The 18,685-nt window shown below is 39.9% G+C and overlaps 1 protein-coding gene across 1 annotated transcript; it reads left to right on the forward strand.

Annotated features, from left to right (window-relative positions):
- Positions 1-1,133: 1,133 nt before the first annotated feature.
- LOC149015848 (uncharacterized) lies at positions 1,134-2,093 on the forward strand. Its single transcript, XM_089156612.1, has one exon. The coding sequence runs from the start codon at positions 1,134-1,136 to the stop codon at positions 2,091-2,093; it is 960 nt and encodes a 319-aa protein (XP_089012738.1).
- Positions 2,094-18,685: the final 16,592 nt, after the last annotated feature.

Here is an 18,685-nt window from a genome sequence, read left to right on the forward strand (position 1 = left end):
AACCTTTGTCCCTCCATACATTTCTCTTTTGTAAAGGATAAGTCTCTAAGATTAAAATTCAAATCCACCGTAACTAACTCTATCATCGATTGATCTTATCTCCAATAGATCAAGAAGAGTTTGAGTTATAGTTTGTAATCGCAGGTGGTGATTGATAAAGGAGAAATAAATTAGACCGAACCAGTTTGGTAAAAAACCAAACCAGTTCGGCCAAACCGAACAGGCCAAGTCAAGATAAACCGACCAGCAAGACGTATTCTAAGAAGATTTGTAGCCAAGAACACAGTGTGCAAATTGGAATCTAACTATTCGTATTCGAGTAGGATTCAATCACTACGATTCACATTGCTGACTCACTAAGGTTTGAGTTTCAATGAAACTCTTGCCTAAAAAAAGCTATTAAAAGGTATGACATTATGAGTGAAAGGTAGGCTGAATAGAACTATCACTATTCGTATTATTATTGTTCATTACTTTCTTGCTTCCCTTAGTCGGACTTCTAACTAGATCGTTGAAGGTGAAAACTCGACCTCCACGGTCAAGCTCATCTGTGCAGGTTCAACCGGCTGAAGGGACGGACAGGATTGTGCAACAACAATTGGCGCCATCTGTGGGAACTTTGATCAAAAAGTTATTATGAAGACGAGATCAGGTTTGGTAATTGAAGAGGTGTCTGGCGGAGAAAAGGAGGTCGACCAGGGCGGAATAGAAAAAATTCCTGAACTCCAGATTTTCAGCAAGATTCTCCAATTCTTCCAGACACTCAAGCAAATCAATTCGCAACAACGCATCAAATTGTCAAAGTTCAAAAGGAACAATTTGAGATGAGAAAAGCAATCTCATCCTTAGGCGAGTTGATCAGGATGGCTATGCAACACGTAATTGCTTCCGAAGCAGATTCTCAGAAAAAACAAAAAAGTCCCGAGGGGAGCAAGCGTGACCGACCACCTGTGATCGACCAGATACCTCAACAATCTCAAAAAGAGCTGGCAAAATCTCGAACCTCGAAAGAAGTTATTCCAGAAAAGAATCCTCAAGTCGACGAAGACGAAGATTGAGGAAGTAGCACAGATCCAGCAAAAGCTTCAAAGGACAAAAAGAATCATAATGGTTCAAAGAAGCGAGATGAAGAGATGAATAAGCGCATCACCGACATTGACGAAACAGTCAAAAAAGTGCTAAAGCTTGGAAAAGAAGAGCTATACGCCGTCTTAAAGGAGGATCCTTTCATCAAAAGCGTCTCAGAAGCAAAGATGCCAATAGGTTTCAAATGTCCGACCTTCAAGGCATACGATGGATCGAAGTGTCCTAAGCATCACATCAACCATTATAAGTCTGTCATGTCTACTTCTATACACAATGAAGCAGCTATGCGCCGCAGTTTCCCAGCATCATTGACTGGAGCAGCGTTAGATTGGTACCAAGCTCTGCCTCGTGGCACAATAAAGAGTTTCGAACATCTAAGTCGGACTTTCTTATTGCGTTTCCAAAGCGGAGTAGAAACCAAAAAGAAAGAACAAACCTTGTTTGCTGTAAAACAAGGGCGAACGGAGTCCATTAGAGATTTCCTTGCGAGATTCAATAATCTGACCATGCAGATTGAAATTTTGGATGAAAAGATAGCCTTCCACGCCTTGTACCAAGGACTCAGCCATGAAGGCCTACTTGAGAGACTTTTGAATGACATGCCTGAAATGTATGATGACCTCCGAGAACGATGCCACAAGCAATCAGAGATATCAAAAACAATTGAATCTCGAAAGAAGGAGCATCCAATCACTGAGGCAAAAACATACAAAGAAAAATACCAACCCATCAGAAAATCGACCATAGACCCGACCAGGGATGGTCGACCTGAGCGGGAAAGGTCACCGACCATGAGGAGATCGGAAATCCTGATGCAAATTAAAGATCGAGAAATTCTCCAGCGGCCCGAGAAGTTACATTCTCATCCAGGAAATCGTGATAAAAGCAAATATTGCGAGTTCCACAAAGATCACGGACACTGGACAAATGACTACCGACAGCTAAAAGAAGAAATTGACAGGATCATTTCTCAAGGACAGCTTACAAAATATCTCCGACCTACCTAGCCTGATCAAAAGGAAATAGAAGGGGGTAGGAAGAGGCATAGATCTCCAAGCAGAGAAGGACGCCAAAACAAGTCCCGACCATGGGAAGGAGGAGACAATAAAAAACGACCACCAATATTTACCGTGTTCGGTGGCCCAACTGAGGAGTCAAATAGACAAGCCAAAAGAAAAGCACGATACGTGGGGAATGCCGAGCTTGAGAAACCAGATGAGAAGATCACCTCAGAACCGATCACCTTTTCAACCAAAGATAAACATGGGGTAAACACTCCCCACGACGATGCCCTTGTCATCAAAGTCACTCTGGCCAGAACAGAGGTCCATAGAGTCCTAGTAGATACAGGGTCATCAGGAGATATCTTGTCGTCAGAAGCTTTCAAGAAATTACAGCTAGACGAGAAAATGCTGATCCCCTGTGGGACGCACTTATACGGTTTTACAGGAACCTCAACCTGAGCAGAGGGCACCATCATATTAGATCTTCGTATTGGCGAATACCTCAGAGACAGGGTCATCCAAACAAATTTTATGGTCGTCCGAGATTTGTCAGCTTATAATATGATCTTAGGACGACCAACCCTTTGTACTCTGGAGGCGGTAGTATCATCCTTACACATGAAGATGAAATTCCCAACAAAAAAGGGAATAGGAGAATGTTTCGCCGATAAAAAAGGAAGCCGGCAGAGCTACGCCAATTACATGAGAAAACGAGTAAAAACAAGTTCTACCATGGCGGTCGAAGTCAGAGATGATCACGATGAAGAAAACATGCAAAGAGCCGAACCAGTAGAAAGATTGAAAAAGATTATGCTGAATTCAAGGGAAGATCAGGGAACTATGATCAGAGCAGAACAAGAAGAAGAGTTCAAAAATAGTCTAACCAGCTTTCTACAGAAAAATACTGACGTCTTTGCATGGTCGGCCGAAGACATGCCCGGAATAAACAGAAAAGTAGCCGAGCACAGGTTAAATATTGACCCTCAGGCAATTCCAGTAATACAAAAAAGAAGAAATTTTTGTTTGGAAAAGCATGAGGCCATCCGAACAGAGGCTCAGAAGCTGAAGCAGTCCGGATTCATTAAACCCATCGACCACCCAACTTGGTTGGCCAATGTGGTAATGGTAAAGAAGGCAACCAGAAAATGAAGAATGTGCACAGACTATACCGACCTAAACAAATCCTATCCAAAGGATTGTTATCCTTTACCAAGGATAGACCTGCTTATCAACGCAACGGCCGGTCATGAGATGTTCAGTTTTATGGATGCCTATTCAGGATATAACCAAATCTTAATGAATCCAGATGACCAGAAACACACTGCATTCATGACAGACAGGGATAGTTACTACTATAAAGTAATGCCCTTTGGTCTAAAAAATGCCAGGGCAACCTACCAGAGAGCGGTTAGCAAAATTTTCGAGCAAGAGATAGGCAGAAATATGGAGGTATACGTCGATGACATGTTAATAAAAAGCACATCTCAATCCGACCACCTCAAAGACCTAGCAGAAGTCTTTGAGGTACTCCGAGCATACAAAATGAAGCTCAACCCAGAAAAATGCGCTTTTGGAGTATCTTCAGGAAAATTTCTAGGGTTCATGGTATCCCAAAGAGGAATAGAAGCTAATCCGGAGAAAATAAAATCCATACAAGAGATGAAACCACCAAAAAGCATCAAGGAAATACAAAGTCTCACTAGTCGGATAGCAGCCTTAAACAGGTTCATAGCCCGGTCAGGAGAGAGATGTTCACCTTTCTTTCAAGCCTTAAAAAATATTTCCAAAAAGGGAGTACCAGAATGGAGCGAGGAGTGTCAACAAGCTTTCGAACATCTGAAAGAAAAGCTAACTACTCCATCCCTGCTCGTACGACCGACCACAAGAAAGGAACTAATCGTCTACTTGGCAACTTCGCCCCGGCTGTTAGTGCAGTACTAGTGCAAGATGAAGGAAAATAGCAAAACCCCATTTACTATGTGAGCCATGTGCTCCTTGATGCTGAAACAAGATATCCAGAAGTGGACAAGCAAGCTTTGGCCCTGGTCATAGCAGCCAGAAAACTGAGACCATATTTTCAGTCACATCCTATTGCAGTATTAACAAATTTTCCCTTGAAGAAAATACTGCATCGACCAGACTGGTATCATGGGCAGTTGAGCTAAGCGAGCATCAGATAGAGTTCCGACCAAGACCAGCTATTAAAGCACAGGTCCTAGCTGATTTCATCCTTGAATCTGAACCAAAGCATGAGCAAGAAGAAGAGGCCACTTCCGAAAGCATCAAAAGATGGATATTTTCAGTGGATGGTTCTAGCAACGCACAGGGGAGTGTAGCGGGATTGCTCCTAGTCAGCCCAGGAGGATTCCAAATACGGTATGCACTACACTTCCAATTCAAGGCCTCAAACAATGAAGCAGAATATGAAGCATTAATAGTAGGTCTTCGTATAGCAAAAGTCCTTGACATTCAGAACATCGAAGTTAGTAGCAACTCACAACTAATTGTGAATCAAGTGAACGGGCTATATGAAGCAAAAGAAAAGAGGATGACTAAATATCTAACCATGGTCAACCAATACAGACAATTCTTCAAAGACATCCAAATCCAGCAAGTCCCTAGAGCAAAAAATGAGCAGGCAGAGACCCTATCTAGGTTGGCTACGGATGAGATGGAGGCTAACCCGGTCGTATATATGGAACAGCTACAGTTTCCAAGCATCAATCTGACCGACCAGATGCACATACAAACCGAGCACGGTTGGATGACTCCAATAATCAATTATTTGGAAAGTGATTTACTACCAGAAGATCCAAAAGAAGCTAGAACTGTAAAGCAAAGAGCAGTCAGATACACCGTCAGAAATGACAAGTTATACAAAAAGTCTCTCACCTAACCATTGTTACGATGTGTAGGGGCTCCAAAGGCAGCTGTCATCCTAAAAGAAATTCATGAAGGAAATTGTGGAGGTCATATAGGAGCCAGAGCCTTAGCAGACAAGGTAATAAGGCAAGGATACTATTGGCCCACGCTACAAGAAGATTCGAAAGCTCACGTCTGCAAATGTGACAAGTGCCAGGCACACGCCAACATACCTCATGCTCCCCCAATGCCTCTGACATCAACCTTCTCTCCGATTCCATTCGCTAGATGGGGGATAGACCTGGTAGGAAAACTACCAAAGGCCATAGGAAGCAGAGAGTACCTGGTGGTGGCAGTCGATTACTTTACTAAATGGGTGGAGGCTGAAGCACTGGCATCCATCAATACCGACCAGATGAAAAAATTCGTCACGCATAATATCATGTATCGGTATGGCATCCCAAAAATCATTGTCACCAACCACGGTAAACAGTTCGAAAATGCTGAATTCGAACGATTCTGTAAAGAGCAAGGTATAGAGTCTTGTTGGTCTTCTGTAGCATATCCACAGAGCAATGGCCAAGTAGAAGTTACCAATAGATCAATGTTGGAAGGATTAAAGAAAAGATTGGACCAGTCTAAAGGCAGATGGGTAGAGGAGTTACCTAAAGTTCTGGGGTATTACCGAACTATTGCCAGGACAACCACCGGCGAATCTCCATTTCGACTGGCGTATGGAGTCGAAGGTCGAATTCCCGTAGAGGTTAAGGTCAGGTCCATCAGAGAAGATGAATTCAATGAAGAAGCAAACATTGAAGGAATGAGGGCAAACATAGACTTCATTGAGGAAGTCAGAGATAAAGCACAATATCGCGTGGAAGAATACCAAAGACGCATTGCAACACATTACAATGCAAGGGTTAAACTACGACAGTATCTCCCTGGAGATCTGGTCCTCCGCAAATCATCTGCTTCTGATCCTACAAATCAAGGAAAGTTTGCTCCAAACTGGGAAGGACCTTACATTGTAGTACAACAAGTCGCCCCGGGAGCATACAAGCGGCGAGATCCAGAGACCGGCCAACTAATACCTCGGACCTGGAATTCAAACAACTTGAGAAAATACTATCAATAGTATAAAATCCTCAACAAATTTTGGAATTTTCTTTCAGTCTTGTCTTTAAATTGTTTAGATACACACAATAGTTTGTGATTCAGACATTTTCATTTTTTGAATAAAGTTTTTGAAGTTTCTACATATCATCACAGCTCAAGCTAGAATACATAGCTAAGATGATCACGGGAGTACTGACAAAAACTCAAATTCATCAACCGACTTACTAAGGTCGAAAAACCAAAAGCCCTAAGTTACTTAGGCAATTGACCTACTAAGGTCGGAAAACAAAAAGCCCTAAGTCACTTAGGCACCAAAAGCCCTAAGTCACTTAGGCACCAAAAGCCCTAAGTCACTTAGGCACAAAAAGCCCTAAGTCACTTAGGCAAAAAAAGCCCTAAGCCACTTAGGCAACCGACCCACTAAGGTCGGGAATAAAAGCCCTAAGTCACTTAGGCAACCGACCTACTAAGGTCGGTAAGCAAAAGCTCCTCGAGCACAAGAAGATATCTATGTTTGGAAAGACAGGAATAACGATTAACCAAAAACATCTTTGGAGATTAAATAACATATTCCATTCTAAAACAAAAAAAGTGTTATCCATACAAAAAGGATCATGATGAAAAACTTAAAAAAGCTCCAGGACGTTGATAAGCAAGGTTTACAAGGAGATAGGCTAAGATTTGCTATCTGGCTTCTTTAGAACGGACACATTCTTCGAAGTGGAGGTTCCCGAGCTCCCAACCTCGGGCAAAGGATCCCAATTGGAATCTAGAAACTCAGCTACTTCAACCGGTTGCAGCTTAGGAAACCTTGCTCGGGAAACACACCAAGAAGGACGGGGAATCTTAAGGTCGTCGTAGATTCCAAAATCTATCAAATCTTGAAATCGTTCCAAATCCAAGTCCTTGAAAGCTGCAATGATACCTTGGTAGGCATGACGCCGGGCATGAATATACCCTGGTGCAGCTACTTTGGCCATGAATTTCTTATAGCTGGACGTCCTGACCCACCTCTTGATCACCTCAAAGCGAAGCTCGTTGGGGATATCTTCGAAAACACAAGGAGCTTTCTCCTCAATCGCCTTTGTCAGCTTCGCCACTTGGTGATCCGAGCTCTCTAACTTAGCTCGGAGGCTAGAGATCTCAGCATCTTTCCCGACTAAGGAGCCTTGGGTTTCCTCCAGGCTAGTTTGAAGAGAGGTTTTTTCAAGCTCTATAGCCTCATTTCTCCCCTTCAGAGTAGCAACCTCGCTGAGAAGATCGGCTTCCCGAGCAATCAAAGAATCATTGCTCGTCTTCAAAGATGATGCTTCTTTTTCCAATTCCTTAATACGTTGCTCGGATTTCTGCAACACAAAGTAATCCTCCCGAGCTGAGTGAATGCTCTGACCTACGGATTGAACCATAGCGCAAGCCATCCTATAACCAAGAGAAAAACTGGTTAAAGATACAATTACCAAAGGGATGAAGTATTCATAAAACTGCATGGTAATCACTTACCTAACAGTAATAGCATGAGCTTTGAGATGACCGAACTTCTAAAGATAAGCCATTCATGTCAGCAGGAAGAAGCACTCCGGACATCCACTCATTAGCAACTCAGGAGATGACAGAGGAAGTTCCATCAAATATCGAGGAGCTAGCATCTAACGACCAATCAGGTCGAAGAATGTTGGATGGCTCTAAAGCTCCAGCCTCCAACCTGGGAATGTCCTTAAAAGACGCATCATCTCCCAAAGAGGGAAGAGGCTTGGAATCCAAAGCTTTCTCCAAGCTGGACGTTTTCTTCGAAGGGCGGGGAGGCAGGTCGCAAGGTTTCTCCTTTCGGACCCTGACTGCCTTTCCCTTGGGGGAAGAGACAGGACTAGTTGGAGCCTTGTCCGACTTAGTCGGATGTTTTGCCTCCACTTGCTGCATAGTAGCAGCGACCTCCTCAAAGTCATCCTCTCCGAGCATCACTGCATCATTTTACCGAGTAAGATAACTTGGAACTATAAAAATGATAAAGAAACAAATAGACAAAAAGAAGAAAACTCTTCTTACTAGTCAAGAACCCCCAGTAATGAAGGATATTCGGATATTCCGGACAATATCCATTCACAGCAAGCAAGTTCCGATCTTCAATGGAAGAGTACCTGATCCTACAAAGTTACCCTCCCACCCAGTTTGCAGAGAAGTTTGTTTGGAGAGATAGAACCAAAGACTTTGTTCTTGCTTCTTGAACATGAAAAATTGAAGGAATAAAGGTAAGGTCAGAATAACACCGACCTCAGATTGTTTGCAGAATCCCCAAAAACAAACTATGTTACGCCAACTATTTGGCGCCAACATCCCTGGACACATCCCAAAGTGAGTAAGCATATCAGAAAAGACTGGGTGCACAGGAAGTCTAAAACCACTGATAAAGGCATCTTCATACAGAGCAAACTCACCAGGAGAAGGTCGGTGAGCCCGATCATGGGAAGATGGAACCCTCAATACGAAGCTATCAGGAATGGTGTACCGAGCTCGGATTTTCTTCAAATCATCCTCGGTCAGCTTGGACAGATAAAAACTGGGACCTAAAGTACTAGGGTCGAAATCTATGTGTTCCGAAGTCCTAGGACGACTTCTCTCAAGAGCTAAGGCTGAAGAAGAAAGCTTAAGCAGCCAACGTGTCTTGTTCGTACTAAACCGACTACGGATACTTAATGAAGTTAATTCAACATCACTAAGTAGGTTTGGACGCATACCAGGAGACAAGGTCGGGTCGATTTCAGTGTCACTCTCTGTGTCATTGTATCCAGAAGAAGAAGCTCCACTGTTCTCAGAACGAACAGAAGAGCTTCCAGAAGAGGGGGGGATAGGAGAAGATCTGGAGGGCCTAGAAGCCTTCTTCTTAACACCCATCACATACAAGAAGTCTATACTAAGGCTACAATTGTAGAAATGAAAGAACTGAAAAACAGAGCCCAAGGAAAAGAAAAAGGAAAGTACATTCAGAATACAACACCAAATAAAGAATAAAATGGATGAAAAGAACCAGGAGAGAAAGACGAACTTACTTGTGAAAGGAATCAAAGAAAGAGCTCCTATGAAGGTCGAAAAAAGAGCTTTTAGGAAATTTGCAACTTTCGTCTTCTCCAACAGACACGAAGATGAACACCGTAAAAAGTGATATAGGAAGTGAAGAGACAGGTTTTATACTCTCTAAAATCCCAATCTGATGGATAGAAAAGGAGAGTAGGGAAAAATCTTAATCTAAGGATCCCTAGGACGTTACCATCCAACAGCTCAATTCAGGATTTCTTCAAGAAATCCCAATCTAACGGTGACAGAATTCTGAGCCAAGAAACATTTGGAATTCGTGATTTTTGAAAACCTAAAACGACATGATGAGACGTCATAAATGGGGTGCCACTTGTCGTTAAAGGAGGACGTGTAGAAAAGTAGTGCGCCGTCATTACCCATTTTTACGGCGCAGCACAATATCAGATGACGTCAGTAGTAAAAGCTTAGCCCAAGTCAGTCTCCAAATATTATGTCAGGTTGGTCGGATTTCTGAACTTCGCAACATAAGCTCGTACTTAAAGTCTCTACAATCCGAACAGCCTAAAGACCGGATTCCAAAGACTTGGGGGCTTATGATAAAGGAGAAATAAATTAGACCGAACCAGTTCGGTAAAAAACCAAACCAATTCGGTAAAAAACCAAACCAGTTCGGCCAAACCGAACAGGCTTAGGCCGAATAAGCCAAGTCAAGATAAACCGACCAACAAGACGTATTCTAAGAAGATTTGTAGCCAAGAACACAATGTGCAAATTGGAATCTAACTATTCGTATTCGAGTAGGATTCAATCACTACGATTCACATTGCCGACTCACTAAGGTTTGAGTTTCAATGAAACTCTTGCCTAAAAAAAGCTATTAAAAGGTATGACATTATGAGTGAAAGGTAGGCTGAATAGAACTATCACTATTCGTATTATTATTGTTCATTACTTTCTTGCTTCCCTTAGTCGGATTTCTAACTAGATTGTCAGAGGTGAAAAATCGACCTCCACGGTCGAGCTCATCTGTAACAGTTCAACCGGCTGAAGGGACGGACAGGATTGTGCAGCAACAGTGATCGACCTAAGTGATTTTACCAATTGAAGCAAGAAGGCACAAGAATTTGATGATGGAGTTCAGTCCAAACGGACCTACTCTCCGGGACTCAAGTGTGAGTCCGATCTTACTATGGGTTTGAAATACACTTACAAGATCAGAGATGAAATAAGCATATAAGAGTAATCAAAATAGGCACCAAATTATCCTCAAACAGCCATCGAGTCTTCTTCTCCCTCGCCGGATCATCACCAGTTGCAGCGGCATAGAAACTCTCCAAGAACAGGGATGAAACTGAAGAACAAGAGGAGAATCATATAAACCGATTACATACCGTGCTGCCGTTGTATACTCTCCTTAATGCCAGAGACTCCATCACGAACCATTCCTCTTCCTCTGATCAAGATCGCAACACCAAAGAAGGATCAAGATCGCAACACTAGAGAATAGAGGAGAGGAGAACTGAAACCCTAGTGCGAGACCCCTTTCTGATTTCGTGAATCTGACTTCTCAATCAGACCAACTGAACTAACATATGGAATAAATACAAACAGCCTAAACCATAAATTGGTTCACACACATGACTCAACTCGAAACGAACCCGGTTCATACAGATTACCCTTACAAATCTCCCCCTTAATCTGTAAGCATAAAAAAATACCCATAGAAGACCGGACTTCAACTGTCATTGTCCTAGTGTACCTGCAAGACAAAAGAAAACAACAACAAATACAAGACAAATACAAATATGCAAATATCTAAACATGTGCAACTAACGATGCAACAACAAGACCTCCTAGCAGGCACACCATGCAACAAATGCAACAGGTAGAGACGCCTTAAATCAAAACTCAAAATGTTCACAACTCAACCAAACAAACATGGAGAGTAAACATGCACAAACTAGGCATACATCTCATAACAGAGACAAAAGAACAAGAGTTGGAAAAAAATTGGGCAGCATCTCCCCTAAAAATGCAACATATGCAAAACCTGATAAAACACACAAAACATACCTGGACATCACCATATCAAAGATAAATGGAAAAACAAAGAATACACTCCCACAAGAGGTAGTAAACCACCACATAGACTTACTCATGCCAACCAAAGCATAACAAAATATATGATTTAAAACAAGTAAGACTTTAAACAAAAGCAAGTGTAAACTTCAAAGAAGACCATGGTGATACCCAAAGACAAACTAGGTTAACAGAACCTCACAACCATCAACAGATGAACAACATGGATCCAAACAAATTGATATTGCCAAAACAGCCCATGAATCTACTCAAATGCTTACAATATAAACCAAGTCAAGTCTAAAACATATCATATGATACATGAGAAAACTTAATAACTAGAGAAGAGAGATTTGAACAATTCAAATATATAAAACATGACAATGATCAAAGAATGTTTAACACATGACTAGCTAAAGACATTTTAACTGAATAGAATTCAACAAGTTAAATTTCTAATGATCCTTGTCAAGGAATAAACTCAGATAAATAAGCATAAACCTCTCCCCCTCAACCAGGTAGATTCCAAAACCTAAGAAATTCCTAACAGATCCAAGTACTTCCATTTCAAATTCTGATTTAAAACTTCCCAAAGTAATAGAACATGCAACCAATATGTAAACCACATAAAGGCAGATATAGGCACAAAAAATGAAATGAGAAACTAGAGGCAATTGTCAAACCTAAATGCAAAACACAATGCTTAAACTCAAACATCAAGTCTTATATACCAATGCCAAGGGAATACACATGAAACCAAAACAAGATTCATTAACAAGTCATATTTCAATTCAGTTGTTAAAATGCCTAAAGAAGTTGCAAATAGTTCTTTCTTCTACATGAGTGTAAAGAAAGACAACAAGTATCCAATTACTCAATAAAATAATGAAGGGAGTAATTCAGGATCGCAAATACTCTTATAGTCTTACATTTAACAACAAGATGAAAATTATCAAGATAAATCCAAAAGGCAATCACACTCCTAACTTCATCACTGGTCTATTACCACTTCTTAACCAGGACCTCTCCACCCACTCACCACAAGGAAGGGCACAAGTCAACAACTAGACATATCCAGGTTACTTAGAGTAGATATCAACCAGAGATAAGAAAATAAGTAAATTCCATAAGACTCAACAACACTAATTGTCACATCCACCCAGTCGGTACCCTATATGGCATACCCGAGTGTGTGATCCACAGCCCCAAAGATCAGGTAACGAGGAAATCATCCTCCCACATAAGCAATAACATAATCATGAATGGATAAAATCAAGTGTAATATTATAAATAAAAGATCCAAATAAGGAAAAGAATGACAGTGAATCAGGGTGCGGAAAAATGATAACAGATGTAAACATCAAAAGGAGTAGAGTGAGGCGGAATCTCACTCCATAGTTACAGCGGAAATGTAGCACGTAAGTCTAAAAGAAATACAAATGTTCTCAAAAGAAAGTAAAAGAATGGAAATCAAACTAAACTACGAGTCTTCTACTCTATAGATAACGTCTTCTAAATAGTGGACTTCATCAGTCCAACTAAGACATTCCCACTCCACATTACGTCAAATCGTAGTACGCAACGTGACCAAACATGGGATCATCAATGTGATCTTCATTGTAGCCAGCACTTTGTGTGTAGTACGCTTCTTCAACTGGTGCTTCTTCATATTGCCCTTCATAGTAATCAGTACCTGTAGAGGAATCTAACACAAGAGGTTGCACAAAAAGGAGTGAGTTCAAATGAACTCAGTAAGGCAAGTTAAACCATAACAACATAAATAACATGCTGCAGAACATAACAAAATGCAATGCAATATGAATCAAACAATGTATGTATGCATCTAAACTCTATGTATGTTGGTCTCTATAGGCAGACCTGCTTTAAGTCATAGCACCGTACTTCTTTAGGAATGTCTCATCTCACGATGCCGGTTGGTAGTAGGTCCTTCATCCCTCGAGACAATCCATGGCTGGGGGTTAGGTCACCGCTCTCTCACATCACGATTGGTCTAAGTACTAGCACATGTTAAGGTTAAGCCTAGCCCAATGCATGTCATCTACATAGTCATATCAACTCAATTCTAGATACATCCATTCCTTGCCCCTGGCGATCCTTTCTGGTATCCTTCACACTAGAGTCAGCATAGTCCCTGACTACGGACTCATCAACCCTATTGATCATCCACATATAATAGATGGGAAGCTCTCATGTCCCCTCACGGGTTGGTTACTGGTCTTGAGCGCCCATGAGCCCAAGTCTACTATATGCAACTCTACCAATAAATGGCTCCCACAATGTGATTCATGTCGTCTCACGGGTTGGTTACCGGTCTTGAACGCCCATGAATCCCCATTGCTACTACGGGTCGTTTGGTCTCAATACCCTTCCGAATTGGGTTTGATATAACGGAGACATCCTAGCCAAACACTGCTAGACAACCCTAGGTATGACATCCAATAATCCGGGAAAGCGTCGATGGGCATCTTCGGAGAACATCCCATACTATTCCCTCCGATGTCCAAGGTCAGAAATGTCAAAAGGACATTTCCTAATCCCAAATCATACCAAATCAATCACATTCTCAAATCAGTCCCATCATACATAAAAGAATAGGTAAAAGCATGATCAATTCATTAACAACATACATGAGTAAGCATGCAAATATACTTGAATAATGAAAAGGCAACATAAGTAAGGTACTACTGTACTTACAGCAGTACATCATAAATAGAAAGTACAATATCAATATCGTATCTAAGAGTTTCTGAAATCAGAAACTAACGTACACGCAATCTATGTCATTACGGAGATAATTCTCCTTACCTTAATTAGCGTTGATGATTATCCAAAGATCAAAGAGAGAGGTTCCAAACCTAGCAAATAAACCCCTAAAAATCATAGATACAACATTAGGAAAGAAGCCTAAAAGATTGGAGAGCAAACGAATCAACTGAGCAAAAAACAGAGCTATTGACTTGCTTGGTCGATTGGTTGGTCTACTGACACAGTCGACTAATTGAGTCAGTATGAAGCAAATCAATGGATTTTGATCCGGAACTCAATCTACAAGATTCGAAACTTCACGAAACTTGGAGGAAACCTTTAAAACAGTATTCTAACACTAAAGGAGTATAGATTAGGCCTTAATAATGATTAAAAACACTACCTTCCAATTTGAAATCATAGTTTCCACAATTGGGTGAAAACCCTAGAATTCGATGAAAAGTATACTATAAATCACGGAAAAGACTAGGGATGATCAGATCTCATCCTAGTAGAAGGTAATCAAAAATCAAACACAAGTACATCATGAGAATTAGATTCAATCATGTTAAGAAAGTGAATCAAAAGGGTAAAATTAGGGTTTCAAAAGGGTCTTACAAGGATTAGGGTTGAGATCATTATGTTGATCATAAACCCTTAAGAAAAGAATGAGATTATGGAAGAGATGGTTGCAAGGATGCAACATCTTCTTCCCAATCTCAATCAAGAATAAGATCGTAGAAGAATAATTCACAACACCGAAGAGATTACTAACCTTAGATTGACAGATCGGAGATGAGAAGCTTCAGATCTAGCAAAAATCTTTCAAAATCACCAAAGAGAGCTTTGAAAGAGTCTTCCCATGTTCCCAGAGAGTTTTTGAGGCAAAGGATACTAAGAAACACGAAGTTTACTTAAATAGAAAGTGAAAAACCCTAAAATTGGATTTTCTCGGATTTAACACTCTGTTGGTGGATTGCTTGGTCGATTGGCGACCAAGCTAGTCAGGCAAGGCCCAAACAGGAATTGGAGGCCCAACTCAAGTCCAAACCTCATGGGCTTCTCCCAACACAACATATGACTTACCTAGTAAAGAAAAATGCCTTCGAATCATGTCTAACTATACTTCAAGTCCATCAATTAGACTCACCTTCATCAAGTTGCAGCTTTCTTTCCAGATCTGCACAGACTTCCAAGTATGGAACTCCATCATCAACTTCCATGGGTTCTGTGTCAAACACCATGTCTTCTACTGAGATGGCCCATAGTTGTCTTCTTCCTTTGCTCCGAGTCTTCGGACCTACAAACAACAAGGTTTCCGGGTCAAGGTCAGGGTTAGGATAGGGCTGGATTTCACATTAATCCTACAAGACCAAACTCACAAAACATGAAATAATGAACAAACTCCAATTAAATATGATGATGCCTAATCACAATGCACACATGCCATAAAAATCCAACTACTAACATGATATAATGAAGCAAACAAAACTAGTGCAAGTCATCTTGCTAGACAACAACATAAATCTGACACTTTAAAGTAACTACTCCCACTCAAACCAAACAAGCTGACAAAACCATATCCCCTGAATCACTTGTGAACCCCAACAACATGTGAGGACACCCCCTTGACAACACATGTGTCAAGACCAGCACTATCTAGGCTGAACATGGAGACCAAACCTCTCCAAATACTAGGGATACACCTAATGCTATACCATGTGAAATATGAACCTTCATGTGTGCAACCAACTGTATTAAAACAATCTCACACATGTCAACACCACCTATTACCACTCTAGCATTCAAGACTCAGTCAGACAAGTATACCAATGCAAATATGAGCATCTATGAGAGTATAAAACAACAATAAATAATTAACATGCCAGCACTATCATAATTGGTAAGACTTTTCAAACAATAAAGCATATAGTTTGACCAATACTAATAGAAAACAAGGCACAAAACATGTTGTCTTAGATTTATTATATAAACAACTTCCTTACACAAGCGTAACACCTTAAAGATAAATAGACCACCTCCCTTTAACAAAGGAAAAAAATAGGATAAACCAAAGTGTGCACCCAATGGAAATCCAAATAACTAGGTCTTCAAAGCAAGGTCTATGCTACCAAAGAAAGCACCTAGGTCATCAAAGGACCTCATACACATTTGCATGACCACCACTAGAAGAAGGCATATCACAGTTACACATCTCATTTTCTTTCAATTTTATTTTGTATGCAAAGCAATGTTTCTTAATGTGACCAGTTCTCTTACAGAAATAACATCTCCTGGTGCTAGAATCAGATCTATTATCCCTATTGTTATCCTTATTGCTATCAGCATGATTATCATTTCCCTTACCCTTCCCCTTAACAAACAAATTTCCCCCACTTCCCTTAGCCTTACCGGAAGCCAATAGCTCTTACTCCCTATTCTTTAAAGCATCAATACATTGGTCAAGGGTAATATTTCGACAAGCATATTTAATGTAATTCTTAACAACAAGATAATCATTATGTAGGGAATTTAACAAGATGATAGACAAGTCTTGGTCATCTAATTTATTCTTCTCCCTAGTACTGGTGATAGGTCATTTAATTGCATTAATATTATATCAAATCCTTTGTATTTTAATGAGACTAATTGGTTGTTTTATTTGGATATGGACAGATTATAGCATTTGGATATCAAATCTATAAAAAGAATGGTTAGAACCATATTAGCACATTTTTAAATCAAATCAAAGAATCACACCCAAATTAAGATGAAAGATTTGATTATGTCCAAAGCTAGAGGTTTGATCTTGCCCAAATCAGAAGGATTTTCGTAAAAAGTCTTAATTCAACAAGCAAATATTTCGTTCTCTCTTGCGATCAGACATCTAAGGAAGAAGCTGAATTGGAAAGTGACTAAATTGAAAACCATTGCATTGGCAAAGATTAAGAAAGGAAACAACTGAATTGGGAAGAATTGCATTGCCAAAGCAAACGATGAAAGTAACAGAATTGGAAAGAATGCAGAATTGGCAGGAATCCTCTATAAGAAGGAGCGCATTTTCAGAAATTGAAGAACACACACAAGCTACAACAAGAGGAAGCCACAGTTCTGAGGAAGAACGGCACAATGTTTTCTATTTTCATTTCTTTGTTTTTCTTTTCCATGTCTAGCTAATTCCAATCTTTCGATCAAGATTAATGGAAGTTTGATTTTCGCAAATTGTGAGACTTCGGATTATTAGTTTTCTTTAATTCTCAGTTATTTATGCGTTTTCCATGTTTATTATGTTATTGTGTTAATCCTTAGACAAGAGGCCTGTTGTTTTATGATTAATACAATACTTAGTCATATAAGTGATAAATAGCATTCTCGAATTAGTAATCAATGCCCTTGAGAGTTCGCTATGAGAATGTATATCCTAGTTTAAATAAACAAGGATTTTCCGGGTTTATTGACTAGGGATTGGGTCTTTCAATTTTTTATGCGATTAATAGACATAACTCAAAGGACAGATCCGAAGGTTATGTTTATTAATTAGGGAATAACTCAAAGGACGGATCCGAAGGTTATTGATAAAGTAGGGAAAGATTGGTTGTTAGAGGACTGATCCTCAATGACCATAACCAATCTACCCGAAATTAAAGTTTTTATTTTTTAAGTCAATGATCAATTGAGAGAATCAACACTGAAGTTAAATCTTGATTGAAAGTTTTATTATTCTGATTTTCGTGTTAACTACTGCATTCGTTTATTTTTATTTAGTTTGTTGATTCAAAACCCCCAATTTTTATCAAAGAATAAATCTTCACCAATCTCTGTGGATTCGACCCTACTCACTACTAATACAAATTCAGTTGAGAGAAGGATTATCTTTGGTGGATTCGACACCCATCAACTGGCCAAATCTTGAACTAATTTCTTAAACACATCTAGATTTTGGTCTAGAATGATAATAGGATCCATTTTAAAACCATACAATCTTTTTCTTTTAAATAAATCCTGTTACCCAAGTTCTTTTTTTGATAAATCTATTCAAGTTTAGTCCATACTTTGATAGGGGTGTTATCCTCTTCATCTAAGCACCTAATGACACCATCAGTGACATTCCAAAGCATGCAACCAATTGCATTCTCCATCACCTCAGTCCTCAACACAGGGTCAATGCTTTCGAAGAAAGCATCAGGATCATCTATTGCCCTAAGGAGTCTCTGTTGTGCCATGCGAGCTCTGATCTTCCTCTCCATATTCCAAAATCCCTAGTCCCATCAAACTTTTCTATGTCTACCCTGAAAATCCCCATTGGAACTCCCAAATCTAGGTACTTAGGGTTTTCACTCAGACCTACAGCTCTACTAGAGCTAGTGGTAACCATACTGGGAGGAGAACCCTCCCCAGGTAGACTTAGCCCCTTACTAAACTCCACTTTTAAGCCAGTAAACCTCACAGATCAATATATACAAGAAATAATTCAAGAATATTGATTTGAACAATTCTAAAAAATATAATAATCAAGAATTAATCAACCACAATCTATTAGCTAATCATATACAATTTACAGCAGCATTAAACTATGCATATTGTTAACATAAACAACCAATATAAACCAAATAAAGTGCCAGGTTAACAAAATGAATATAATAATGCACACTTGTATCAGTTTCTAGCAAAAAACTATAACAAGTGATTAATTAAACAATTAATATAATCATAATTCAATCTCATACATAGGTTATCACAAT

Source organism: Hakea prostrata, chromosome 5 (assembly GCF_041222555.1).
Source record: "Hakea prostrata isolate BN-2017 chromosome 5, UWA_Hpros_2, whole genome shotgun sequence".
NCBI classification, from domain to species: domain Eukaryota; kingdom Viridiplantae; phylum Streptophyta; class Magnoliopsida; order Proteales; family Proteaceae; genus Hakea; species Hakea prostrata.

What these genes read in the sequence shown, in the direction of transcription:
- LOC149015848 (XM_089156612.1), top strand. Translation starts at nt 1,134, where the DNA reads ATGAATAAGCGCATCACCGACATTGACGAAACAGTCAAAAAAGTGCTA.